General features: G+C 37.7%; 4 protein-coding genes across 6 annotated transcripts in view; 1 reads left to right on the top strand and 3 right to left on the bottom strand.

Moving 5' to 3' along the window:
- The window catches only part of nhsl1b (NHS-like 1b), an 81742-nt gene extending 76713 nt beyond the window's left edge, over window positions 1-5029 (bottom strand). For both annotated transcript variants that reach the window (XM_024291131.2, XM_024291133.2), the window contains exon 1: window positions 4331-5029. In XM_024291131.2, coding sequence (XP_024146899.1) covers window positions 4331-4649 — 319 coding nt within the window. In that variant the 5' untranslated portion in view covers window positions 4650-5029. The remainder of the gene's footprint in view (window positions 1-4330) is intronic.
- Window positions 5030-6588: 1559 nt separating this feature from the next.
- On the bottom strand, window positions 6589-13353 carry acbd3 (acyl-Coenzyme A binding domain containing 3). The gene is made up of 8 exons (XM_024291466.2): window positions 13026-13353; window positions 11927-12068; window positions 11599-11739; window positions 10263-10421; window positions 9999-10173; window positions 9672-9918; window positions 8470-8757; window positions 6589-8391 (listed from the first exon to the last, which is right to left on the bottom strand). Exons 1-8 carry the CDS (start codon window positions 13288-13290, stop codon window positions 8177-8179), a joined length of 1632 nt encoding a protein of 543 aa, XP_024147234.1. The 5' UTR covers window positions 13291-13353; the 3' UTR covers window positions 6589-8176.
- Window positions 13354-13662: 309 nt separating this feature from the next.
- On the top strand, window positions 13663-17881 carry mixl1 (Mix paired-like homeobox). The gene is made up of 4 exons (XM_024291397.2): window positions 13663-16545; window positions 16737-16948; window positions 17030-17153; window positions 17236-17881. The coding sequence occupies exons 1-4, from the start codon at window positions 16449-16451 to the stop codon at window positions 17787-17789; spliced, it is 987 nt and encodes a 328-aa protein (XP_024147165.1). The 5' UTR covers window positions 13663-16448; the 3' UTR covers window positions 17790-17881.
- A 16-nt stretch (window positions 17882-17897) lies between these two features.
- Window positions 17898-25576, bottom strand: lin9 (lin-9 DREAM MuvB core complex component). Of its 2 annotated transcripts, XM_024291749.2 has the most exons (16): window positions 25559-25576; window positions 25386-25476; window positions 24558-24590; window positions 24198-24289; window positions 23046-23159; window positions 22764-22894; window positions 22549-22674; window positions 22162-22319; window positions 21844-21977; window positions 21640-21768; window positions 21425-21526; window positions 21266-21346; window positions 21056-21181; window positions 20016-20198; window positions 19802-19899; window positions 17898-18647 (listed from the first exon to the last, which is right to left on the bottom strand). In XM_024291749.2, exons 2-16 carry the CDS (start codon window positions 25414-25416, stop codon window positions 18542-18544), a joined length of 1644 nt encoding a protein of 547 aa, XP_024147517.1. In that variant the 5' UTR covers window positions 25417-25476; window positions 25559-25576; the 3' UTR covers window positions 17898-18541. The 2 variants fall into 2 exon arrangements, with proteins under 2 accessions (XP_024147517.1, XP_024147518.1); XM_024291750.2 differs by lacking the exons at window positions 25386-25476; window positions 25559-25576 and adding an exon at window positions 24951-25296.
- Between the last annotated feature and the right edge of the window lie 1024 nt (window positions 25577-26600).

The raw sequence follows: 26600 nt of genomic DNA, 5'->3' as shown, positions 1-26600 counted from the left end.
AAAAAAACCCTGTGGGAACCAATTTGTGGATGCTGACTGCGTAATGACTGCTCTCCGTTTGTGAATGGAGGGAACGCCGTCAGAGTGAATGAGTGCCGCAAACGGGCAGAGAGAAGTTAAAGAAGGTTCTCCAAGCGTGACTGAAACCTGGAACTCGCTCGAGGGATTCAACGTCCATCAGCACCAGAAGAGCACAAGTTCCCACACTTAAAGAAACACTTGAACACAGCAGCACCCCCTAAACAGATTAAATATCATATCTGAGGACTACATAAATATCTATCCAGGGCGTGGGGGTATGCTCACCATACACCGTTTATTTTCGTGCAATAGAAGGATAATACATCCTATTGACATTAGTGGGTCAGCTGAAAACTCATTGTTTTTGCTCCGTGTGAGTATCTGTTTTAATACCCAGCTGATGCCTGACAGGAGAGCCCCAAGTCTCCCACAATTCCAATTAACCTTCACCAGTTTGACCTACTTTTCAGCACTAAAATAAGAAACACCCAGTTTAACACAGCTCTGCATTCAGCGTTCGAGACGTAGTAAGTCACCTTTTGTATATCTTGACATGCCGTCAATATACTCCAGACTCAATGGTTTGAAGCACAAGACTGAGCATTTTAGAGGCATTTCAGCACTTTTTGGATGGAGTCATGGAACTGTCTATTGGGGAGATATACAAGAGCTCAAACTTTTGATTTTAAATAGCGCTAAGCTGAAAAATATGGATACCTGGTAGGCACAAACAATAAGAGTCTGCAGCCTGGTTCAGGTGTGTCCAGCCATTTGTTGGAAAACATGCAGGAAATAGGAAAATAACAGATTGTGTCAAACGGGTTTAGAGAAATTTTAGTCCAAAGAGGTACATTCCAAAATAAGTGTTGCCCAATTGATTTGGAACAGGTCTATAAACAACTCCAAACATTTCTGGAACAACCAGACTAAACAAATTAGCAGAATATCTTGTGGTCTCCAAACTGCTCTTAGATGCTTTATAAATGCACATTCAAACCAGAATATTTTGGTCAGGAAAGGTGATTGCTTCCTCTAAAAGTTAACTTAATTTTTTAGGGGTCTGAAAGCTCATCTGCTCTACAGAACCAAACTCTGAACCATTTTGAAAATCTGGGATTCAGTTCCCTCCACATTAAACATAGTCCAGTTTACTGCTGTGTGAATACAAACTATAGAGCAAACTAAAAATGTAAGCAAAAGTAGAGAAAAATGGTTGAGATGTACCAGCTCAACCTGCTGCCCACTTCTTTTGACATCATATCTAATCAAATCATATTCAAATCCACTCTATTAAAAGAGTTGGATCACGTAAGAACATTTCATATCTATCTTTTATTCTACTAGACCCGGTGTGACATTCTCCAGGTAATTGGGTCTCAAAAGCGCAGTGTGAAACCGAGCCAAAAAAAAGGTGCCACATTTTTAAGCAATCTCATCAACGCTAACAGTTTATTCTTGTCTGAATGCAGGCCAACCATCTGATATTGATGCCAAGCACTAGTCTGTTATTTCTGGTTCTTAAACTCTCCTGAATGATCCACATAAATAACCTGTAAGAACTTTTCCTTAAGTCTATTTCATTTCACCTCCTGGCTTTAGCCTAACTTCTAGTAACCTTTTAAAACTGAACTTTTGATTGAAATTTAATAATATGACGCTAATTTGTACTTATGTTACTGTTATGATAAATATAGACAACCTATTGTTTTTTTAGCATAAAGAAAACATTTTAAAAAAAGATAAAATAGCCATTTTTTTATATAAATTAAACATTTTCGACACTAAGAGGCTCGTTTGACTTCCTTTCAAAATAAAAGACATCCTATATCATATAAGATCATCTAAATGCAGAAAATGTAGTTGGTACTTGAATATTTTACAGTTTGTGGTACATCGAAGCCAGAAATTTGTATAGCTAACAAATCTAAATTGAATCCCAGCTCATTTTGAAACACAAATTTTACTTAAAATCCTTGAATTTGCTTTCAAAAATAAAAATCCACCTTAAGTATGAATTCTGGCTATGCTACCTAACCTCCAATTGATTTATCGTGATACACTGCCTCCAAAAACACGATTTTGTAAGCTAAGAAGATGCAATCCCTGAGCATTATAGGTAAAGTAGTCCGGATCCTGGTGGAGAAATAAAAAAATGTGCTTCAGCTGTAGTGGAATAAACTTCTCTGACTGCTTAGTTTTGCTTATTATTAATTTCGAGGGGGTCAAAGAGCCACGTGTGGCTCCAGAGCCTCAGGTTGCAAACCCCTGCTTAAGATAAACCAGCATTAATGCAGTGAATCTCTTTTGCCAACATCTCCAGGCGAACTCCGATGAGCTGATGGGCAGATACCAGACATGCACACACTCCTGGCAGCCTCTCAGCACAAAGGAGCCCCCTCTTGTTGCCCCCTCGCCAGTAATCCGATCCACCTTCAGAGCTGGGGCTGGACTCACAGTAGTGGAAGACGACAGAGCGGCCAGCTGCTGCAGAACATTTACAAGCAAACTCTAAGCTGCTGAAATGATGTAACGGCGCACGTTCATCACAGCTGGGACGGCCATCAAAAGCAAACACAAGATTAGTTCTCGGGGAGGATCTGGGGTTAAACCCTTTCAGAGCGTGCAGAAGGCTTGTGAAGCTCATTGAGTTAAAAACTTTCAAATATTGAAGCGACACCACAGACTGCTGTGTTTGAAGCACTTTAAAAAGGAGTAAAAGGTGGAGGCAGCATCAGCATCCCACACCTTACTTCCAGAATCTGGCCGACAAATGACTTAAGCGAGTATAAAAATTTAAAGAAGAGCCGGGATGCTCCACTGGTCCACGTTGATTCACCCCTAACAAGTTCCACTGAGTCATTACTAGGGCTGCTCTTCTGCACTTCTAAGATAGTCAACAACTAATTAAATAGTTGATTAGTTGTTACTTTATATTATATGGAGTCAGAGTGTAGTAAAGTTGAAAGTTATAATGACATTATACTAGCTTTTTGGACTATTTCAACATTTATTGAGGTTTTTCAAGCTATTTTGGAGTTTAGCTAATATTTCAGCTACATGCTAACTGTTTGGCTAATTTAGACTTTTTTAGGCCATTTTTCAGTTTAGCTAATGTTTCCGCCACATGCTAGTTATTTTGGCTAATTCAGGTTTCGCTGTGTTTTGGGCTGTTTTGGAGTTTGGCTCATTTCAGCTAAATGCAAACTGTTTTTTAATTTTTTAAGTTGCTTTGGTTGGATTTAGCTAATGTTCAGCTACATGCTAGCTGTTTTGGCTAATTCAAGCTTTTTAAAAATATTTTGGGATGCTTTGGAATTTAGCTAATATTTCAGCTACATGCCAGCCGTTTTGACTTATTTAGGATTTTTTCTTTTTTTTTACGCTAATTTTGAGTTTAGCTAATATTTCAACTGCATGCTAGTTATCTTGTCTAATTAGGTCTTTTTTGCCTTTTAGGCAGTTTTGGAGTTTAGCTAGTTCAGCTACATACTAGCTATTTTGGCTAGCTTGGGCTTTTTATTTTTTAGGCTACTTTGGCATTTAACTAATATTTTAGTTAGCTATCAGCGTCATCATTTTCAGCTTTTCAACTATCAATTTCAGCATCTTCAGCTATTGTCACTAGCATCTTTAGCATCACTATAGCATTATCGCTGATAATGGTACAGTGAATATAAATAGATTTTAGTTAGTTTAAAGCTAATGATGGTTAAGATGTTTGTTTTACACCCACTTTATGCATTACCTGTTTAGTCGGAACAAATAATCGGTGATTAGTTGACTACTAAAATAATCGTTCGTGGCAGCAGTAATCACTACTGTCACCAACAACAAGACAGACCTGTCACAGACTGAGAGACAGACCAAAAACCGGTGAGTCAGAGCGGAAATCCTCCTCTTTCATGGACGATCTGTGGAATCTGGGCTGGTCTTCTGTGTCAGGTGTTTCAAAATACTTTAGAGGTAAACAATCTCCCCCCAAAAAACTACAGTGTTGGATAGGAAATTCTGCTAAATGTTTACATCCCACGAGATAAGATGTCACTGCTGCCTCAGGCACAACAGTGTGAGTCAATGCCTGAGTTAATGTGTAACCAACACAAAAGCACATGAAGAACAGAATTGATTTTCCATCTGCGTCTCTGTTAAAATGATTAGAAATCATATTTATTTGACTTTTTTGTATTATTTGGAATATAAATGTTTGGTTTGCAGATTTATAAGTTATTCTTGCTCTAAAATAACTACTTTTATTTGATGTTTTGAGTTTGATCTTCAAAAATGTTTGATAAAGTGAGTGGAAACTCACGGATTTTGACTTTCTTGGGGTCCAACCTGCGGACTTCCCCCTGCAGAAAATGCAGGCGCCCCTGGATCCTGCAGGATCTCCTGAAGACCGCTCCTGCCTCCACCTCGATGCCCAGGAAGATGTCGCTGGCATGCCGGGAAAGGTCTGAAAGTTGGTGGATTAAGCCGGTCAAAGTGTGACAGCTAACTTCGTCCAGGGAGGAGAAGAGCACCGGCCGTCGGGCTTTGCGTTTGCCCGGTTCTTCCCTCGCTTTCCAGCCGTCCCTCGCCGATAACCGACTCACTCGGCGCGGTTCCACAGTCCTCTGATGAAAGGGCATTTTCAAAAACTCCACCAGGGTAGGAAAAAGTATTCACTGGTTCGGGAATCCTCCGCCTTAGAACAAAAGCGGCATTCCTGCTCTTTGGTTCCTCAGCCCGGCGATGTTTCCCGAAGCAGCAGACCGGAGCAGCTGAGCACCGGAGACGTTGCCTCCCATCGTCTATTCAAATCCGAGCAGACAGTGCAGGCTTGGAGGGACAAAAAACGCCAGGAAAAGTGTGGGGAAAGTGCAGGGGAAAACCCGGAACTACTACAACCACCTGTGGAAACTGGAGCGGGAGCCGGTTACCTGCTCCAAGCGCGCGGGCGGAAAGAAAACAAGGAGCGGAGTTTAAATAGGGAAATACTACGGAAGACCCCGAGGGACAAGAGAGGCAAAAAAAACTTTATTTTAAAAGAATAGCAGCTTTTTTTAATGTACAAGTCAGAAATAAAATCAAAAACTGTATTTGTTCGTATATTATAAATATAACTATCTTTTTTTCGATGTATGTATATATTTATCGAGTTATTTATCACCATACCATCACTTGACTGTTGTATGGGCAAAAATAATTACTTGAACCTACAAAATAAAAGACTTTAAGTATTTTTTATCATTTTATAAATTAGTTAATTATTATAACTTACTTTCGAAATGTTCTTTTTTTATCTCTTTATGTATTTATTTATTTGGTTATTCATCAGTATAACAAATATCACACGATAATGACTTGAATCTACAAAATAAGAGACTTTTTATGTGTTTTTTTATCATTTTATAATTTAGCAAACTATTATAAAAAAATATCTAAAATGAGATATTATAATACATTATTTAAATGAATTGATTTCAACCAAATTAATGTTTATCCATGACAAGTGTGTGTTGGGTGTTTCCATGTGTATGTTTATCAATATTTGTATTTATATGTGGATTTCTGGAACTAAATTCATACTTATTAGAGAGTAAATAACACTGCAATAGATAATGGGTGCACTGGGTGAAGTAATAAATTTGGTCAAAGGCATGGAGGTGAGAATTTATAATACTTTTATTTATTCTGACTCCCTTTTGGGTGTTTATTGTACTTATTTTATGATCTCATCTTATGTTTCCTTTTTAAAATGTATATCTAAAAAAAACATAATTATTTGCTAAGCTTAGATTTTATAATACAGTATATTTTGTGAATGTTTAGATTTGAAGCTGCAAACTAGCATTGCAAAGTTATCAAATATAAGTTGATGAAATACAGTTTGAGTTCTCTTTAACATCAGAAACTTTCAAAATAAAAGTACTTTATTTTTAAAAAAAAAAGATAGTATTTAAGGGTAATCTTTGCAAACAGAAACAGGATATTTTAGTGACTCACACCCTACGTTTTTGTTTATATAACAGAAGAACAAACAAGGGTGTTTTACTATTTGCATTGTCATCATTACCTTCACCTTTGGATTAACAATAGTGAGTGAGGAAACCAGTGCGCCCCCTAGTGTCAGACAATGTTTTCCAATTGTTAGCTTCTTCAAGCAGTTTAAAGAGCTGCTCAACAGATTGGATTGAATTACTACAGTGGATGGACACTCAAGGCCCCCTTTTGACTGTAATGACAACCCCACCATGTGAATCATTGAAAAAAGGAAAGACTTTATCGCTCTGTTGTGAGTAATATCCGTTTTTTTCCTTCCTTTCGCAGAAAAGGAGGCAGCATGTACAAATGATGGTGGAAAGTCTGTGGGTGCCACTGTCAAGGCCTTCAACTTCAGTCAAAATAACTCATTGCTTTGGAAATATAAAATATTCTCCAACAACATATCAGTTGCAAATGAAAAATAAATGGTAAAGAATTTGAGTTAATCAAATATTAGTAAGAAAACAGCTTATTTCTCTCTTTTAAAATGGTTTTTGATCCATGTGTGCAGTTAAAATCAAAACAAAGAAAAATGATCAAACATTTGTATAGATGAAGTTTAATCAAGATTAAATATATGCCCAAAGAGATCTTCCAACTTAACGAGACAAAAACAATAAAAAAAAAAAAGAACTTCTGTAATTTCTAGAGCCAAACTTTAACTCATTATGGACTTAAATCTGGGCCATAACTGAACTCTGTATCCTCTTATTATACAGTGCATGGATATGCAACACCACCAGCCTCTTTCCACATTTTAAAACCCATATATAAACTCATTTGTAGAATTACAAACATACAAAAGTCAAGCAAATCAAACCACTTAAAGAAAACACACGAGTGGACAGGAATGACACTCAATTAAGCTGAAAATTAATTTGAGAATTACGATGAGTTCCTGCTTTTTCTCTTAACTTCGCTGCAAGAAAGTAAAGGGGGGAAACAATGTCTTTTTGAACACCAGATGAACACATTCCCCATGAAACCAATGTCCTTCAGAGAGCAGATTACAAGAACAGGTGAGGCTGTCAGCCGAAAACACAAGGTCGGAATTCTCGCAACTTTATTCACAACAGATGACGGTTCACGACAGTGTGACGGAAAACCACGAGTTCCTGAACTCCGCACAGACGTAACAGTGTCATGACCTGCAAAATGTGGATGTTAGTGTGATTTCTTTCTCTACTTTTAATTTTTTTTTTTTTTTAAATCGGCACTTTTGTGGAAGTAATAAATGCAGTCGAAAGTGAAAAACAGAAAAGGTCATTGAGGGTTTAGATGTGTGACTGAGAAACAAACTGAAACAAATTTAGACAAAAATAAAAATCCAGTTTTTTTATACCGAGATCCTTTGTGGCTACTATCACTGTATCACATGCATGTTATTTTGGTTTTGAACACCCATGTGACTTAATTACTTCTTAATTATCCTTCACGACCTTCTGACACACTATCAAGTCATAAAGGTGAGAACAAGTCCTGCTGCTTCTCAGTAATTCTCTCATATCTTCATTTATGTTAGATGCCAAAAGAATACAGTAACACACTCCCGTTTAACAACAAAAAGGAAGATTTAAGTTGTGTACACTGGTGTTTTTAATGTGCAGAAGTACTCTGTGTAAAAGGCATAGTGTTATCATGAAGGACATTTGCAGAATTCTCAACATCCTCTGCATTTTTTTTGCAGGATGGTCAACCACCAGTTCCTTACAACAGGAAACACCGGTTCAAAGTGTTTGACCTGCTAAGTTTCCACCGGTCAGGCGCAGGCGATGGTCCTAAAAGCCCAGGAGGGAGAGTAGTCGAATACAAATCAACAGCATATCCGTTCAGCTTGGAGATAATGAATGCAGCAAAGACAGGAAGTGATTTCACAACAGGAACGCACACTTCTTTTCCGCAGGTTTGATGACGGGATGTAGCATAAGTGAAAACTGGAGAACACACACACACACACACATACAGGAGGAGCATTTTCGCTGAAGTAGAAGCTCCAGTTTTGTCTCTTTGTCGCCCTCTGGTGGTTTTTCAGATCATTCACACACACAAACACAGGCTGCCTTCACATATATCTCCATTTGCACACACACACACACACACTCCTTGGATCTCCCACTGTCTGTATTCAGGCTTATCTGGTGTAGTAGACTCGGTAGTAGACACTCTTGGAGCGCCAGAGTGAATAGGAGTTGTCAAATTTGAGCAGGTAGACTCCACGGCCGGGGTACTGGTGGCTGCCAGCGTACACCTCTTCATGACAGTCCCGCCGGTATACTGGCACAATCTCATCCACTTGAGGCTTCCCTGCTTCCTTCTTTGCCTTCTCCTCTTCAGTGGGAGGATCGCCTGCAATCACAAAGACAGCATGGTATTAACAAAAGAGGAATCTTAACATGAATCCTCAGTAGACTCAGTTAAGCTCACCGTCTTCATCTTCATCCTCGTCGCTGGACTCTGACACGTGGACGCTGACCGAAGCAGAGGCGGAGTCTGTCCACTCGAAGAACACCCCAAAGCCGATGTCATAATAGTCTGTGGCAAACTCCCAGAACAAGTAGGAGCCCTCCTCGTGGGTGGGGACGCGTACCGTCACCACCTCACCACGCCCCACCGTGATCACGCTGTCCGCATCCTGACGGATTTTCTCCTTGAAGTCTTTGATCTGCGGCCGCGTCCACATGGAGGGAGCTGCTATCACAGGTGTGGGGTCCGCTGTGGTCGAATAACAGCACAGTCAGTGTTACAAAAAAATGATCTTATATCACTTCCTCTATGTTCTGAAACTTTAACCAGCTTTTTGTCCTTCCTGCCTTCCAGCTCATGTCACCAAGGACACAGCATCAAGTTTCAGGTCTGTGTGCAGCTCATCTCTCTACCCCAGGGGTGTCAAACTCAATCGCACAAGAGACCAAAATCTAAAACACACCTTAGGTCGCGGACCGAACAGGATAAACATTTATTGAACACTAAAACTACATTTTTAAACCTTTAGAACTATAAATGCTAGTGTGGATGCTGTAAGCTGAATTTGTTAGCTGAAGATGCTGAAATTGGTAGCTAAAAACGTTGAAGCTGATAGCTTAACATGCTGAAGCTGATAGCTGAAATCACTGAAGCTGATAGCTGAAAACGCTGACAGCCAGCTATTAGCTAAATGCTAAAACAGCCTAAAAAACTAAAAAGTAGATTAACCAAAACAGTTAGCACGTAACTGAAATATTAGCCCAACTCCAAAACAGCATAAAAAAATCTTAGTAAATGCCAAAATAGTACAAAAAGGTAGCAGAATGCTAATTTATAAAACTTTAAAACCGCAACTTTTTAACATAATTATGAATAATAAAAAGGCAGGAATATTATTCCAGAATAAATCAACTTAAACCTTAAATAACTTTCAATATTTTACTCTCCATAAAAATATGTTTTGTCAAAATTATACAAGTTTGAAATAAGCTCAAGATAACATGGAGCCGTTAATAACAATAAAATAAAATGATCTAGAGGGCGGAAAAAAAATTAGCCTGAGGGCCAGATCCGGCCCCCGGGCCGTGATCTTGACACATGTGCGTTACCCTGTAGTCATACCTTATTTTTCTTTTTTTTTTTTTTAAAGAAAGATCACCAACCTAATAAGGGGCCGTTCTCTGACACCTCCTCCGCTGGCTCGGGCTCGGGCTCCCGGTCCAAGCTCTCCGAATACGAGTCTGACTGGCCTCCATTGACTGTTGGAGCTTCCTCACTCGACAGAGGCAATGAGGAACACAACGGCCCTGCTGTCGAGGCCGGGATAAGATCCCTGCCGTTAAAGCCGCTGGATTGTAGGGAACCATGCAGAACCGAGTCCGTCTGGTGCTGCTGTCTCTGTAGGGCCGCCTGGAACCAGTGAAGAGAGATCAAGCATTTTGAAGCATTTATTCATTGAAAAATGTAGAGATCTCTGCTGTGCGGCCTACCTGCTGCTGTGCCAGCTGGACTTGGTAGAGCTGCTGCATGTACTGTTGGTAGTGCTGCTCTTGAAGCTGGCGGATCAGACTGATCTGCTGCTCGGGGTTGTTGGGGTACTGCTGTGCAGCGTACTGCTGGAACTGCACCGCTGTCTGTGCGTTCAATGCCGCCATTATTTGTTGTCTGGTTAAAGTGGCGGACGAGTTAGATTAACAAAAATGATTGCTTCACGGAGATCCGTTTCGAGGAAAAAAAGAAAAAAACAGACTTACTTCTGCTGTTCAATACGCAGCCTCTCCTCCTCTGCCAATCTCTGCTCCTCTTCTTCTCTTCTCAACCGTTCCTCCTCTTCAAACCTCCGTCTCTCCTCCTCCTGCCTCTGCCGCTCCCTCTCCTCTTCCTCACGCCTCAGACGCTCCTCCTCTTCCTTCCTAAGACAACAAAATAAACAAAAACGATTAAAGGGAGCCTCAATTCTGCAGAAGAAATGTAAATCTATTAAACCCTTACTATTATTTTTATTTAATTTAGAAACATAATACATGAAAAGTTTGCAAATGCAAATAATTTTTTTTTATTGCTGCACGGATATTATTTAACAAAATATTAAAAGAAAAATAATTAAGATATAAAGACACATTAAACTTCAAGAAAAAAAGGCGTCTAAAAAATAGTAGCAGGAAAGTTTGTATGATATTAAACAGGTGTAAAATAGGATGGTTGAGTTTAAATCAAATGCAGGGACAAAATGAGTCTGGCTGATTTGTTAAGGTTTTTAAGGCTAATTTGGAGTTAAGCTAATATTTCAGCTACATGCTAGCTATTTTGGCTAATTTAGAATTTTTTCAGTTTTTTTTTACTAATTGTGAGTTTAACTAATATTTCAGCTGCATGCTAGATGTTTTGGCTAACTTAGGCTTATTTCAGTTTTTTAGGCTACTTTGGCATTTAACTAATATTTTAGCTGGCTATCAGCTTCAGCTTTTTTAGCTATTAGCTTCAGCGATTTCAGCTATCAGCACTAGCATATTCAGCTTATAAATTTAGTTTTAGTTAGTTTAAAGCTAATGATGGTTAAGATGTGTGCTTTACATCCTGTTTGCGTATGACCCAATACGTCGAGTAATCGGAAAAAATAATCGGTGATTAGTCGACTATTAAAATAATCGTTTGTGGCAGAACTACTCATGGCACTTCCACAAATCACCACAGGGGGCTGGTTGCAGAAGAGAGCAATTTCCCATCAACTTCCATGTTAAAAAGGTTAGATTTTCACCCCCCAAATAAATGTATGCACAGGTTTAAAAATCTGATATTTATTGCTTTACTTTCCATTTATGACGATGCGTTGGAAAATTTGATTTTTATTTGATTATAAGTCAAATTTGTGCATCATCAGGCCGTTATTTGACTGGCAGGCAATGTACTCATGGGTGGACTCTACAGAAGTTGCACTAAATCTTTCACTGCCTCATCACACATCACTTTTGCTGTTCAAAATTATATTGGTGAAATCAGAGTTTAACGATCAATTCTAGTCTACATGTGCAAAAACATATCCAGAAAAGTCATAGTCTTCGTAGCATTATATAAAGCCAAGCTTCTTACCTTTTCCTCTCCTGCTCCTCCTTCTCAATTTTGTGTGAAGTGACGTAAGGAGCAAAAAGGTTACAGCACTTATTGAGTAGTTTAACAAACTCGATCATAGCCTCCTCTTTTTCCATGTTACCCAGAGAAGCCCACTCTTTCCTGCAGAGAAAACAAAGATTATTATATTATTTTGCATTGAATCAAAGATTTTTAGAATAAAAACTTTGAGGATGAGATAAACGGATTTATAGAAGTTTTAAGAGCTTTAAAACGTAAAAAGAGGAGGGTTTTAGATTTCATTCCTACTTGCTCAGACACAAGAAATCAATATGTTTTGTTGGATTACCTTCGGTCGTTGCCAAGGACATCAAAAAAGCCGACCTCAGGCGAGGCATCTGGATTGTAAGGGCCGAGCAGCACCTGTTTGTGCAGAGCCACCAGGCGAAGCTTCTCTTCGTACGTTGGGTGGAAAGCCTTCCCATCTTTGTCTAAAAGAAGAATATGTGGAAAAGGAGTGAAGTTAAAATCATGTTTAACTACGGGAAGAAAGAAGGAAGTTTAAAAAAAAAAAAGTATTATTAAATGTTTAATAATACAGCAAAATCGAGACTGATAGCATAAAATGCCATAAAAATTTATAGCAATTGATGGTTTATAATGAAGAGTACAAAGAATTCAAACAATAAAGGAACAACATGAGGAAAGATGAACAGTGATCTTGACATTTTTGGGTAAGATTAAGCAAAATTATTCCAAAATAACAACAGACAGCAACTAATGCAACACAATAAGTTTAACTAGTAGTTTAAAACTCAAACCTGTTTGCACTTATCGCAACCACTCTTCTCCCAAAAGGCTGTCAACCAGCTCAACGTTTAGGATTTCTCAATTTTCAAACAATGGCTGCTGTGTTTGTCCACCAAAATGTGTTAATAAAGTTATGTTAAAAAAACAGACATGCAAAGCAAACATACAAATTGTAGAGGACGTGGGAGGGGCCTTATTGTGGATTCAGGAAAAAATGTAATTCCACAACTTTCCTCGAATGTGGGAAAACAACCAACTTTTAAATATTTTGTAGTAAAACGAGGCTAACAGGCTGCTTTATCGCAGAAAATCTTGGCGAACAGTTGGAAAGATTAAAGCTCCTCGTCAGTTTCGATGAATGACTTCGTTGGTTGTTGGTGAAACAGTTTTACAGCTTTATTCATAAAATATGCAAACCCCGGAAAGACCAGTAAATAACAAAAAAGTATTTTTGATAAACATGTTTGTTAGCAACTGATTTAGCAAGGAAGCTAACACTGGAGCTGACAACAATCCTGACAGCTAGCCGCTAACATGCTAATAAGCCAGAGGTCAGTTACCCTAAATAAAGCACTAAAAGGTGAAAAATAAACGCTTCTGCGAGCTAAATATTCTTACTTCTTATAAATTAAACATACCTTTAAAAAATTTCAAGGCCATTCCGTACAGCTCCTGCAAAGAAAAGCTCCATTTCCTTTCAATCGCCTCTTTGGCAGACTCCCCATCCTCGCCAGCGACACCGGGCTTGTCCGCCTCCGGCTCGGGGAAGGCGGCCTCCGGCGCCTCGCTTTGGCTCTGGTCGCCCTCCGGGTCCGGACTGAGAGTGAGGCCATCGATGGAAACTTCGAGCCGGCTGGACGTAGCGCTGTCGAGGTCGCCGCTCTGAACCTCTGTCGCCATCATGTAGACTGTCAGCTGAAGCGGCCACGTACCTACTTCCGTTTAGGTTTGGCGGAAGTTCCGGTTTCTGTTTTTTCTAACTAAAAGTGTATGGTGACGATTAAATTCGCATTCATTTGCTACAAATACACGTCATTCAAAATATTTACCAACTTTACATGTTTTACAATTATTTTGAATGAAATTTGATAAGGATTATGTTTTTTTTATATACTTACAGTATTGTTTTTAATACTTAAAACAATGTACACGTGTTCATGTGTGTTCAGGTTGGACAGGTTATGAGTTTCAAAATCAGTCTAGGACCATATTGACAATAAAATTTTAAATTGCAATTTATTGAACATAAACTCATAAAAAACAAGTTATAAAGTTTTAGTTCTGTAGATTTTTCTGAAAGAAAAATGGCATTAAATATTAAAAATAGTAATTAATTACTTAAATTTATGAGAAAAAATTATTTTTGAGGTGAGCATTAAAGCTATTTGTGAAGGTTGGGTCAATAAAAACAAGGCCAAATGTCTTTATGTTGCCGTTGCACCATAGTCTGTTTTTTTTCTTCAAGAAATAAATACAAAAATTTCATTTAAAATTGCATATATTCGCAAAGTTTAATGTTACAAATAATAAAGAACAGTTATTGTCTTACTTTTGTCCTATATGTCTAAATAACTGTAGCTTTGAGTATTATCAAACTAATTCATTAAATAAATGTACAATCCAGGACTCAAAATTGATAAATCCCTGATTATTTTTCTGATGCATACATCAAAACTAAAGCAACTAAATAAAAAAAGTGATGGAAATAAATCCAAATGTAACAAAAAGGTCCAAACATACAAACTGTGAAGTGTAAAAAAAAATTACAAAAGGTTCCCTATCTAAAATCTGAAGACTTAAAAAAAAAGAAAATGTAGAAGCAAAACAATAAAATTCATGAGAAAATGCTTAAATGCAAGAATTTTCTTTCAAGAGAAAGAACATATTTAATACACAAACTAAAAATGAAAAGATAAAGCTTATGATGATGCAAAATTGTCTTAAAATGACATAATCAAAATAAACATGTGCAACACAAATAATTAAACAAGTCTGTAAGCAATTATGTTGTTTTAGTCCAATTTTATTGTATAATTTTATAATGTAATCAGTAGTTTGTGGAAAAGTTTAATGTGCGAGTGGGTATTTGAATGACGGTTTACATTTATTTTGAAGTCTGCATTGTGAATTTCACTTGTTTGGGGACGAAAACTAGCTTTGGGTATAAACTGATGTGAAGCATCTTTTATGTTTTTTGCACATTGTCCCTGTCAAATAAACTGCAACTAACTACTGGCTAACTCACAGACGTTTCAAGCCAAAAAAAAAGAAAATATAAACAAAACGAACAATACACAGGACTTTTCTATTGTTTTGAAAAATGAAAAACATCTATAAGTGTTGCAAAAAGCAACATTTGGCTCCTCTTCAGTTGAGTTTGAATGTTTTTTATTGTCAAAGTGCCTCTGTGCAAGATATTAAACACTGTTATGATCTCTCCTTTTGCATATAAGATGCATTCCAAGACGCTATCCAAATAAGAGAAATTCCAATTTTACAAACAAAACAAAGAATCTTGTTTTCTACAAAACATTTCCCAGATTTAATAAATCGAAAGCGTTTGTGCGCCTTTGCACCGATCACACTCCTGTGTTACAGGAAGCTCCATTAAACACTTTTAAGTTTGCTTCTCAAATACACAAAGTCCACAGTCAAATGAAAGGCCCATACGACAGTTGTCAGTGTCACAGATGTCTGCAAACTTGTGAAGATTATTCGTCATCTGTCTGTGGGAAAATCCACTCTGGCAAGGTAAAAAAAGAAACATAGGCTGCTGAGTCTTTAAAGGTGTGAATATTCCTGTTTTTTTTTTTTTTATTTCATGATCCACAGCTCTCTGTCACTGACCAATATAAAGCAGGAACTTCAACACCTGGATTTTAGCATAGCAATCAAGTTTGTGCTGACAGGCAATACCCAATTAGGACCCCCAGACAGGGCAACTTCTCAACTGCGGATGTCCTAACCAACAGGCACATCTTACCTGAGTAAAGATCCAAGTGTCAAAAGTGCAGAGATCAATAAACTCAGAGTTATTTGCAACATTTTCTCAAAGTCAACAGACTCCTGGCAAATATATTTCACTTTCTTGTGAAGTATTTTCAAAATAAAACTAATAAATCAATCATTTTTTAACTGCATTTAGCCAAAAATAGCAATGAAATTAATAGCTGTATTAAAAAAGCAAAAATAATTGAATTTGATTAATAAAAAAATAAAGTTTTAATATATTTCTAAACACATGAAAACTCTGAGATCTATTGATCCCCCTTTGATCCATTCAGTAAAAATAAGTGCCCACTCATCAGGACTTTCTACAACAAATTTGTGTATTGAAATTCACTTTTTTTGCATATGAAGGCTTGATTTCCTTTAAGCTGTAGATCAACATGGAGGAGATGGATTTGGGAAGAGCATGAAGATGGCTCATCCTGCTTGAAGAAGTTTGACTTCCTAAATGACTTCTGTGTGCACAATGACCTCTTTGTTTTAACAGTTTTTGTTCTTAAATGTTTCAAAAATGTTCTCTAGGGAGTTTTCAGTGTAGTTGGGACAAACAAATATGCTTCAGAAACTATAAACCCATATAATAAATGTTGAATAAATATTTATAGATCTCTGACTGGCAATAAAAGTTATTGAATTACTGTCATTTATAGGTTGATAGTTAACTTTATTGATAAAAGTTATTTAAAGGCGCACAGAATTTCTGATCTTCTGCAAAATTTCCCTTCAGATTTCAAACTTTTGTCCCACATATTTATCTGCTCTTCCCACATCAGATAAATGTTTTTTCTGCAAATGTGTATTGAGGCCTCAGCTCACGTTAACCCAGCTTTAACAGGCCCGCAGTGGCTGCCTCTCTCCAGGTGTGATGCTTTCACACCCCCGGGGTCCGCAGACGTCTGAAGTCGCTGCGCAGCCGCTGTTGCGCCAGCCGGCCCGGATGGTCGGCCCATTCACACATCCGCTCGGTACCACCTTTGATCGCGGCTGGGATATAACCCCCAGCGAGCGCATGGCTCACAGTCAGCGGCTGCAGCTCTGAGAGGCGGAGGACCATGTCTGCGGCTGGTGGGAATATGCGCGTCCGGGACCTGAACCGCTTCCAGATGCTCCACGAAGGGCCCCCGCACGCGACCCGCGTGGTGAGCTCAGGTGAGTGACCAACAGATCTGAGCTGTCCCAAGATTTTTATATTACTTTCTACAGAAAGATTCCATCTTTGCGCGTATCTTTTGCGTAATTTACGCACAAATTCTGTTCCATGTTCGCGTAATTTACGCACCAGTTCTGTTCCACGTTTGCCTCCTGAAGCTGAATTCTGTCCTATTCTCTTTAAATCACAGAATTTGGATCCTCAAACTACTTTACCTCCATAAATGCTGCACCAAAAGAGGATAAATCCACGACCATCTTGACGCACAGAAGAAAGAGGACCAACTTTACCCAGCAGCAAATTGAAGTGCTGGAAAAAGTTTACTCTGACACGAAGTATCCAGACATCTACCTGCGAGAGCACCTGGAGGCTCTAACTGGACTGCCAGAGTCCAGGATTCAGGTAGGGATCCGTTTAAATGAGGTTTTGGTGCCAAAAATGTAGCCACAACCCTAAATGTCTCATTTTTATTTATTATTTTAGGTTTGGTTTCAGAACCGAAGAGCCAAATCTCGCAGACAGGTTGGTTCTTCAGTCACTAAGGTCTCAAACACAACAGGAGGGATCACTTTCAGCCAAATCCAGAGCAGAATGTCATCTCAAAAAGGTATTTTCATCCTTTTATCCTTTAATTATTTTCCTTTCAGATTCAATAATTTATCTTTTCAATATTTTCTAATGATTTTCAGCTTATGAGCAGAACAGCCACAACTCTGAGGTGCAAAGGATTGGAGCGTTTAAAGCAGACGACAGTTTCATGTCGCTTATTCACCAAAGCAATGTGGATCCTCACATGACCAGACTTCCAAGGAATTCCAGCTGTTATTCCCAAAAGTCCTCGTCCTGCCTCTATGACACGAAAAGCACCGGCGTGCAGCAACACAAGCCCGCCGTCTCCAACCCGAGCTACCAGCTCTACCCCACCCACAATGAGCATCAAGTCAAAAGTGAAGCCAACAAGCCGGACTCCCAGAGTCCCAAAGTCTTGGTGGAGTACGACAACTTCCCACCTAATAAAACCATCGGGCCGGAGATGAGGATAGTGATTCCTCCGATCCCCAGCAGCTTCACGAGGTCGTCTCCTAAAGATAATCAAATGCAGTTTCCACAAATGAGAGCTTCAGGTGAAGGACTCGACCACTTCTCTCCCATCCAAAACATGGAACTACAGAACATTTCCGACTCCGATTCCGACTGGGAACAGGAAGTAATGGCCGGCTTCAGTGGCTTCTGCGATCTTTGAGAAATTAAACTCACGAATGTCTGTATTTATTGTAAAACGGTATTAATATTCATGACTGTATTTGTGTTTTTAAATTGTGTCTGAAATAAAAAGAAAAAAAAGATCAACTTTGTAGCATTATGTTTAATAAAAAAGGAGGGAAACATTTATTTACAGTTGAGGCATTTTCATGTACAACTTTACAAAGCTGAAAAACAAATCCCAAGAGAAAACAAACTTTTGGGATCTGGGGAGGTGATGGGGATGCAGGCTTTAGGTTGAGGGGGGGCAGCAGCCATGCCAGATGTGGTAATGCTAACATTTTAAGAGAGTAAAAGGCATCAAAATTTACCCAGAGATCTCGCTTACAAAAATACCAAAATCTCTTTTAGTGCACACAAAATTACAAAAAGCCTTTTCTGAATATGAGGCAGAAATGTTAAGATTCTATTCATTAGAGATATTGTACAATTATCTACAATAAACATTTTTTTTTAAACATTCTTTTGCTTCCCGACGGAACAGAAACTTCGTAGGAAGAAACGCTTTTCTCAACATACACAACTACACAAAAAAATAAATAAATACGAACAACACAAACTGTTAGAATGGATGTTTGGCACATTGGAGACTTTAGCGTTTGTTTCTGTTAGTTGCACAAACATTTCCCGTGAAATAAAACTGATGGGTAAAAACAAGAGCATCTTTTCGTCCCTCTGCTCTGATGAGGTGGCGGCGTGCTTCCGTGCGCGTGGAGGGGAAGACGCCGGTGCTCAGACTGCATTGGTGTTGTTGGCAGCGAATGCGTGGAGATTTCCCAGTTGACTCAAACCGCTCTGAATGTGAGCGACGTGGATTTCTACGTTGTTCTGAAAGCAACTGGAAACACGAGTGACAGCAATTAAAGACAAGAAAAAATAATGTAAGGAGTAGTGCAGCCACAAACGATTATTTTAATAGTCGACTGATTATTTTTTCCGAATAGTCGACTATCGGGTCATGCACAAATTGGAGGTAAAGCACACATCTTAACCATCATTAGCTTTAAACTAAATAAAAACTAGATATATAGCATTAACTGTGATAATGCTAGTGTGAATGCTGTAAGCTGAATTTGGCTGCTGAAGATGCTAGTGATGATAGCGGAAGATGCTGAAATTGATAACTAAAAACGCTGAAGCTGAAAACCAGCTAAAATATTATTTAAATGTGAAATTGGCTTAAAAAACTGAAAAAAGCCTAAGATAGCCAAAACATCTAGCATTTAGCTGAAATATTAGCTAAACTCTAAAATAGCCTAAAAAACAAAGAAAAAATTAAAAGCCTAAATTAGCCAAAACATCTAGTATGTAGCTGGAATATTAGCTAAACTCCAAATCAGCCTTAAAAAATTGAAAAAAAAAATCCTAAATTAGCCTTTGAAGATGCTAATGATGATAGCAGAAGATGCTGAAATTTATAGGTAAAAACGTTGAAGCTGAAAACCAGCTAAAATATTAGTTAGATGTTAAATTTTCCTAAAAAATAGAAAGATGTCTGATGAAAGAAAAGAAAAAAATGGTACATAATTTCTGTTTCTGAAATAGTTTAAATTAAAGATTAAAATTAAGAATTTTGTTAGGGGGTAGGATTCAAAAAAGTTTTTAAAGCTTCTTCCTACTCCATTTCGAACTGTAATATCTTTTATTTTATATAAAAATGTTCCATTGTTGTTTTCTTGTCTTTTTTTACCATGCATTTTATATGTATTGTTCGAAATAAAGGACTAACTAACTAACAAAATAAAAAAAAAAAAGCCGAAGTTAGCCAAAACAGCTAGAATGCAGCTGAAATATTAGCTAAACTCCAAAACAGCCTAAAAAAACTGAAAAATCCAAAAGTAGCCAAAACAGCTAGCATGTGGATGGAATATTAGCTAAACTCCAAAATAGCTTAAAAATCCCTGATAAATGCCAAAATAGTCCAGAAAGCTAGCGTAATGCTATCATAACGTGGCAGCCCTAGTAAGGAGCTAATAAAGGAGAAGAATCTACCTGAGGTTAGATGGATTGACGGAAGCCTTGATGTCATTCAGGGAGTCTGTCAGGGATTTAAACTCAAATGAGTTCAGATCGCCTTCATCTGCCAGACACTGAAACGAACCAGGAGGTCAGATAAACCAGGAAATCAACTTTATAAAAGGAATTGCTTCTGCGGCTGAAGACTATCAGCTTCCTTCAGCTGCAGAACCTGTGAAGCGTTCTCCACCTTTATCTGTAGGAGCAGCGCGGTGAGGCGGGAGACGAGGCTCGTGAGGCTGGGGTTCGTGACGCTCTGCTGTCCGTCCCACTGCGAGTTGTTCATCTGGACCATCTGCTGGGCTTGCTCTTCGCAGCGCCGCCGCAGCTCTGTGGGATGGTCGGCTGGAACCATGCCCTGATCCGGAGCAAGCTGGAAAAACAGACGTTTACAGTAAATGTGCTGCAGCATCAGTCTTAAGACAATATATAATAAAAAAAACAATTTAAAGGTCAAAATCCAAGTTTGGTGTGTTTGAATGAGTTGCAGAGGAGTAACCTAAAGGGTAACCAAACCCTTTAAAAGTGCCATCTGTTGATAATTGTCACATTTTTAATAAATTAAAATAAACTTGTTTAACTCTTGAAAATATAATCAAGTATTTGTACTGCCCCTAAAGGTTGAAATGAGGTATTACAATTGAATTTTGTGATTGGTCAGGCCATGTAAGTCCTGTTCCTCAGTCTATCCGTCTGACTGGATTTTCAAATATAAAAAAAATTAAGACCATTTCTCACTCTATTTCCACATTTTATTAATTATTTCCCCCTTTATGATCAAAACTGTAGCTTCTTATCTTGTTGTCTGTGATACTTTAGAGCTCTTCTTTTTTCAAAACAGTGCTGCGCTAGACCCCAGTGTTCATTTACATCATTTGATCAAAATAATCTTGGTTGAAAAATTTGATTTTTGACATGAAATGCGAAAAGCGGCACAATTTAAAGGCTCAGACATCAAAATTCAAGACTTTTTAAAGGTATATTGCTCTAAAATGAAAAAGAATACATTTCAAATTAGTTTAAAACACCAGAATGTGAATATTTTTGCTGTTTAATTATAAAACAGTTGCCATATGTTGCAGGGAATGAAAGAATCAGTTCAAATGGTTACGATTGGCTTCCCTATAAAACCATCTGGGTCCTTTGATTGGTCAAAACACAAGAAAAAAAAAAAGTACTTCCTGTTCCTGGAAGTCTTTCAAACAGTCAGACTGGATGGGATGAACTTACGTCGCAGCAGAACTGCTGCACTTCGTGAAACACTTTGTTCAGATCTTTGTTAAGCTGGTCCAGCTCCAGCACAGTGACGGCGTATCGCTTTTGGAAGTCCAGGTCGATGGGCATCGAGTACGACTTCTGAAAACAAGAAGCAGGAATGACGTTTAGTCTGAACACATTAGAGAACTGAAACAGTTTGTAGTCATTCGGTGAGGAGCGCACCAGTCTTTCTGCCTCTGTGTTCATTTCTTTTAAATGCTTGATGTGCTCTTTCTTTATCATCAGGATTTTGGACAGTCTGGTCTGAAAACAAAAAAGTTATTAGAACAAGTTAAGTTTAGAAAAAAAAATCTCTAATTTAATTTCACTAGAACGGCTTACAACTTGAACCAAGAATTTAACAGGAAATCCTCCGAGTGTTTCTCCCTCAGAACACGACAGTTTGTTCCTCCATGGTGATTGGCTCATAAGAGGATCATTGTCCTGAGAGAGAAGATAATGAGTCGGATGAATAAATCTTACCCAGCAATTTACATTTAAAACAACAAAAATACTTAGAGATTTGTTTAAAAAAAAAAAGGAAAAAATTAGATTACCATGTGGACTGGAGTAGTAACGGACGGATACGCCGCTCTGGGCGGAGTCATGAGGTTCTGCATGTAGCGCGCTGACCGGTGCTTCTGAGCGAAAGCTGAGATGGGCATGGTTTCGTTGGGTTCGTTGCTCTGGATAAAAAGACAAATTATTAGATCAGGGGTTTCAGAGCTCGTGGTGACGGTCTTTGTGGTGAAACTGTTTACCAAAACTTCGTAATCAGGCACGGTGTGAGTTCCCAGGCCACTGCGGTCGAAGGTGACGCGATACGTGGCGGCGCTTGTGTCGACTGCATCGATCTGTCCGGTGAACAGTCCATCGTGGACGCCTCGGAGTCGAGCTGGAAAAGCAGAAAAACATTTTCAAACTTATAACTTTTCAAAGCAGGAAAAAAACCCAGAATATCCTACTTTCAATCATTAAAAAACATTTTTCTTTGATTATAACTCTTAACTTGAAATGTTTTCTTTAGTTGAATCCCGCTGGAGGTCATGAGGATTTCAGCTCATTTAAGTCGATCTCACCTGTGACTTTAGTTCCTATGATCAGAGGCAAAGGGATTTCCTCAGGAAGGTCTTTGCAGTTTGATAAATCGGATAGTTTTCTCTGCTGCAGGAGACGCATTTTTTGCCGCTTCTGTCTCAGCGCCGTTCGCTCTTCAGCAAAAAATGCGGATGAACACCTGGAATCGTGTTTTTGAGGGGAAAGAACCAAAAAATAAAATAGAATGCAAGAAAACTCAAGGCTAAATAAAGATCTCTTTTGAAATCTTTGAAGAGGTTTTTAGTTTTTTCAAGAAAAATCAACAGTTGTTTTCATTTTAAATATTTCCAAAGACATTTTTGTCCTCAACTTTTACCACTAATACATAATTTGAAACTGTAAATAAATAAAAAATAATCGTATCTTACCTGCGAGGTTTCCCCATCAGCCGTCTGATTGTCCCCCACTCGACTCGCGTCAGTTTTCTTGTTTTCAGGTTGGGGAACGACTCTTTGAGGCACAGGCAAAATTCATTGTCACCCTCAAAAAGAGGTCTGAAAGAGAAAAGGAAAAAAATATGAAAAAAGTTGTTCAAAATAACTCAAGAATTAGTCAGTCTGGTTTGGGCAAAAGTGAGATTTACCGGTCTATGTTGGAGTAGAACCACTCATAGATGCACCACTTGTGAGCTTTGGGAAGCTTCAAAAGGTTTCTTAGTCTCAGCCCTATTTTCTGGGATGCCTTCTTGTCTGGTGTGACGATATTTGAAAATTTCTGAAACAAAATAACAAATAAAAATATTATTTTAGACAAAAAAAAAATCAAAACCCCCAAACAATCATTTAAATTTGATGATCAGTATAGAAACCCATCATTGTTCAGTGTCAAATCTCCATTTATAAAAATACCAGGTTGCTGTTTTTACCTGCGGTGTGGTGCTGACCCTCTGGCTCCGGCGAGGAGACCTGGAAGGGACGCGCTGTTGGGGTGGTTCCTCTTCATCCCGGAACAGACGGCTCCTCTTTGAGCTCCGTGTGGGCTGCAGAAAAGAAAAAGCAAAGAAATGTTTTACCAACCTGACCTTATTTAGACAGCAGCCTCAAAATAAGCACCAAAAACGTATACTTAAAAGCTTTTTGCAGGTTTTAAGGGGAAAATAATCTAAGGTAAATAATTATTAAAGGGATTTTAGAGAGTTTGGTTAAGTTTTTGATTGTATTTCTAAAAGATAATTTTGAAGTTTAGCTAATATTTCAGCTACATGCTAGCTGTTTTGGCTAATTTAGGCTTCTATCCCGTTTTTTTGTACATTCTGGAGTTTAGCTAATATTTCAGCTACTCACCAACTGTGTTGACTAATTAAGGCTTTATTGTAGTTTTTAGCCTATTTTGAATTTTGGCTATTTTTTCAGCTATATGCTAGCTGTTTTGACTAACCTAAGTGTGTTTTTTTTTAGTTCTTTAGACTAATTTGGCATTTAGTTAATATTTTAGCTATCTAGTTCATAACTATGCTTAAGAGTTACGGTTTTAAAGTTTGAAAAATTCAATCTTCAATAAATGTTTATCCTGTTCGACCAGCGACCTAAGGTGTGTTTTGAATTTTGTCCCTATGTGCGATAAGAGTTTGACACCCCTGTCTTAGAGTGTAAGGCTGTCCTGACTTCCCATCATAACTTTGTTTACATGCTCTCCTGCTAGTTTACAACCTAACATTACCAGCGGAACAAAAAAATGGCAACATCGGAGCTATCCAGCCGTAAAGTTCTGAGCCAGATACCAGCTCAGACCAGGATGCATCACAATGGAGCAGTGCAGGGAGCTTATGGCTTGCAGACTGTAGCACCCACAATAGGCGTATTTTTATTTTAGTTGCTTCTGATTTGCAACAAAGAAAATACAGAGAAATGCTATTTTAATCTTAATTTTCTTTTTATATTTCCTACATCGTGAGAAAAATGCCATAAAAAACCTAAATTACAGGGTTTGTTGATTAGAAAAAGACATTAAATGCTTTAGTTTAGTTTGGAAAAACAAAAATTCTAAATTCAATTTAAACCCAAATCACAATTCTTACCGTATCCATCGTGAGGGAAGAATGTCTTCCTCTGGTGTTGTGAGTTCTTGGGAAATTGTTCTTCTCATTTAGAGTGTTGGACAAACTTCCCTCTGTAAGAAACGAAGTAGAAGATTTATTCATAATACAATAAATAAAGTTTAAATATCCAGTTCTTTTTACTGCTTGTTTTTCAGTAAAATAAACAGTTAAATACAAGTAATGCATGGTTACAAACAAAATAATTATGATACTTATATAAAAACATAATTTACAAACTAAAATCAGTCATAAAATGACTATTCTAAAGACAGGTTAGAATAATTTTGTCACTTTAAAGGCCAACCCAGAGGTGAATAAATAATAAAAGTGTTGACATACCCTTTAAACTGACGAGAGCCTCTGCTGAGGAGCCTGAGAAAGAAAACCCAACCAGCTGCATTAACATAAAGAATCTACCTAAAGATTAAAAATGTAAAACAAACATACACAAAAAAATTCAAGGGCATTTCTAATGCTAACCAGTTCAACTATCATGACATCTGTCAACCACTGCATATGCTGACTGGTACAGGGCTAACCAAGTAATTGAGGCCTTTACCTCCAGTCCGAGCTGTCAAAACCAGAGAATACCAGGCAAACATCAACCAAGATGCGGTCGATTCGGTTTAACAATGAAATAACTAAATGCACCAGATTATTTTCTAGCGACATCAGTACATCTCAGCTCTCAAATGAGGCTTATAAACGCAACATAACACATCAGAAACTCACCTAAATCCGTATTAGCGAACAGTAAATGGGATGTAATTGTCGCGAAAACATAAACAGTCTTGACTAAATTAACCGATTCCAAACTAGCAGGCTAGAACGTTAAGGGAACCTTTTTATTATTATTGATAATGACATAAAGTTGGTGGTTTTTGGCTCTTAGCTAAGCTAGCAGCCTTAGTCTACCCATTTAAGCCCAACTAAACTAGTTAACTCTACATTAGCTATGCTTAGCCGCTCCAGCTAACAGACGTTAGCTGATTTGAACAAACCGGTGTCTCTTTAGCGTTCAAATTGGCATTTAAAATGTACTAAAACCTTGATACGTCCCACAAACAAATAGCTGAATAACTCTGAGAACTGGGGTATCGATTTATTACGTAAAAAGCGGCGCTTGTTTATTACGTTAACTCGGTAAATTCGTGTTTTTTTACTCACTCTCGTCTAACAGCTGGTCCATCTCCGCCATCTTGAATTAGCCGCGCTGCTTTTTCAAAGACGTTGTCAAAATGCATTCTGGGTCGGAAATCTGCGGAGGGGGATTTGAGACATAAATAGTGAAAAACGACCCGTAAAGTTAAAGTTTGCTATCAAAGTCATTGAATTATTACTTTTACGGTTCGAAAATATAAACCTTGTTTGGTTTATGGCATGGAAAAAGTCAAAAATTATGTTAAAATGCACCAAAGCTGTAATGCTATTTGGGTGTCCTCTTTGTTTTGATTCTGTCAATAACTTGTATCATGATTTAGTTTGCATTTATTAGAAAAATTAGGAGAACGAACTGTAAAAAAATAACAGCAAAAAAACCTTTAATAAAATATATTTTAAGAATAATTGATTTCTTCAAATTAATATTTGTATTGTTTCTAACTTCTTATAAAATACGTTTTAGTTTGTTAATCTGTTAGTACAGTTGTTTTTTTCTTTAAATTTTATTAATTTGACTGCTTGAACTTGATAAATAATGCATTAAAATAAAGTTAAGCAAATTCATCCAAACATTTAAATACCAAAATAAAAGTTTTGGAGAAAAACAGCTTAATTACAGAGTATGATCATATAGGATACACAGACTAAAACTCAAAGCATGATGGGGAAAAAAGGTACTTGTGTATAATTTGAGATACTTTCAAAATATTTTAATATTTCTGAGCTACAAGGAAATATTTTTTTTTGCCCCATAACACCGATTTGCAGAATAAAAATAAAAATGACAAATATTGGATCTTTTCTGTGTGTATATGGCAAGATTTCTAATATATTGTCTGATAACAATTAATGTGAGATTTCAACTTTTTTCCCCAGATGTGACATAAAATCTCTCAATTTAAAGTAATCAACTTTTAATAAAAAGTTTCAAAACATTCTCTGCTACTTTAAATATGTTTTTTCTACATTTGATTTTTAAATAGCTCTTTTGCAGTTATTTTGTGTAATTATTAGTGCACAACCTAAAAATAAATGCTGCAAATATTACATACACAAATGTCGCTAGACAAATATAGCCTTTGATGTAGAGAAAAAGTTCAGCCGGTTCACTAAAAATCTGATAAAGTAAAAACTCTTTTAGAAATACCTCTTTTCCAAAAGATTTTCAAGTGGACGAGAAAAGCAAATGATGACTCCTTAAGTGTCAGGTTGTCTAAGATT

This window comes from Oryzias melastigma, linkage group LG24, assembly GCF_002922805.2.
Source record: "Oryzias melastigma strain HK-1 linkage group LG24, ASM292280v2, whole genome shotgun sequence".
Classification (NCBI taxonomy): Eukaryota; Metazoa; Chordata; class Actinopteri; order Beloniformes; family Adrianichthyidae; genus Oryzias; species Oryzias melastigma.
This window is presented reverse-complemented; position numbering and strand designations above follow the sequence as displayed.

What these genes read in the sequence shown, in the direction of transcription:
- acbd3 (XM_024291466.2), bottom strand. Translation starts at nt 13,290, where the DNA reads ATGATGGCGACAGAGGTTCAGAGCGGCGACCTCGACAGCGCTACGTCC. An exon ending in GTCCTTGGCAACGACCGAAG is followed by an intron (nt 11,740 to 11,926) that starts GTAATCCAACAA and finishes TTTTCTCTGCAG; the next exon opens with GAAAGAGTGGGCTTCTCTGG. An exon ending in GAGGAGCAGGAGAGGAAAAG is followed by an intron (nt 10,422 to 11,598) that starts GTAAGAAGCTTG and finishes TTGTTGTCTTAG; the next exon opens with GAAGGAAGAGGAGGAGCGTC.
- mixl1 (XM_024291397.2), top strand. Translation starts at nt 16,449, where the DNA reads ATGTCTGCGGCTGGTGGGAATATGCGCGTCCGGGACCTGAACCGCTTC. An exon ending in GACCCGCGTGGTGAGCTCAG is followed by an intron (nt 16,546 to 16,736) that starts GTGAGTGACCAA and finishes TTTAAATCACAG; the next exon opens with AATTTGGATCCTCAAACTAC. An exon ending in TGCCAGAGTCCAGGATTCAG is followed by an intron (nt 16,949 to 17,029) that starts GTAGGGATCCGT and finishes TTATTATTTTAG; the next exon opens with GTTTGGTTTCAGAACCGAAG.
- lin9 (XM_024291749.2), bottom strand. Translation starts at nt 25,416, where the DNA reads ATGGCGGAGATGGACCAGCTGTTAGACGAGA. An exon ending in CTTCCCTCACGATGGATACG is followed by an intron (nt 23,160 to 24,197) that starts GTAAGAATTGTG and finishes TCTTTTCTGCAG; the next exon opens with CCCACACGGAGCTCAAAGAG. An exon ending in CTGATGGGGAAACCTCGCAG is followed by an intron (nt 22,320 to 22,548) that starts GTAAGATACGAT and finishes ACACGATTCCAG; the next exon opens with GTGTTCATCCGCATTTTTTG.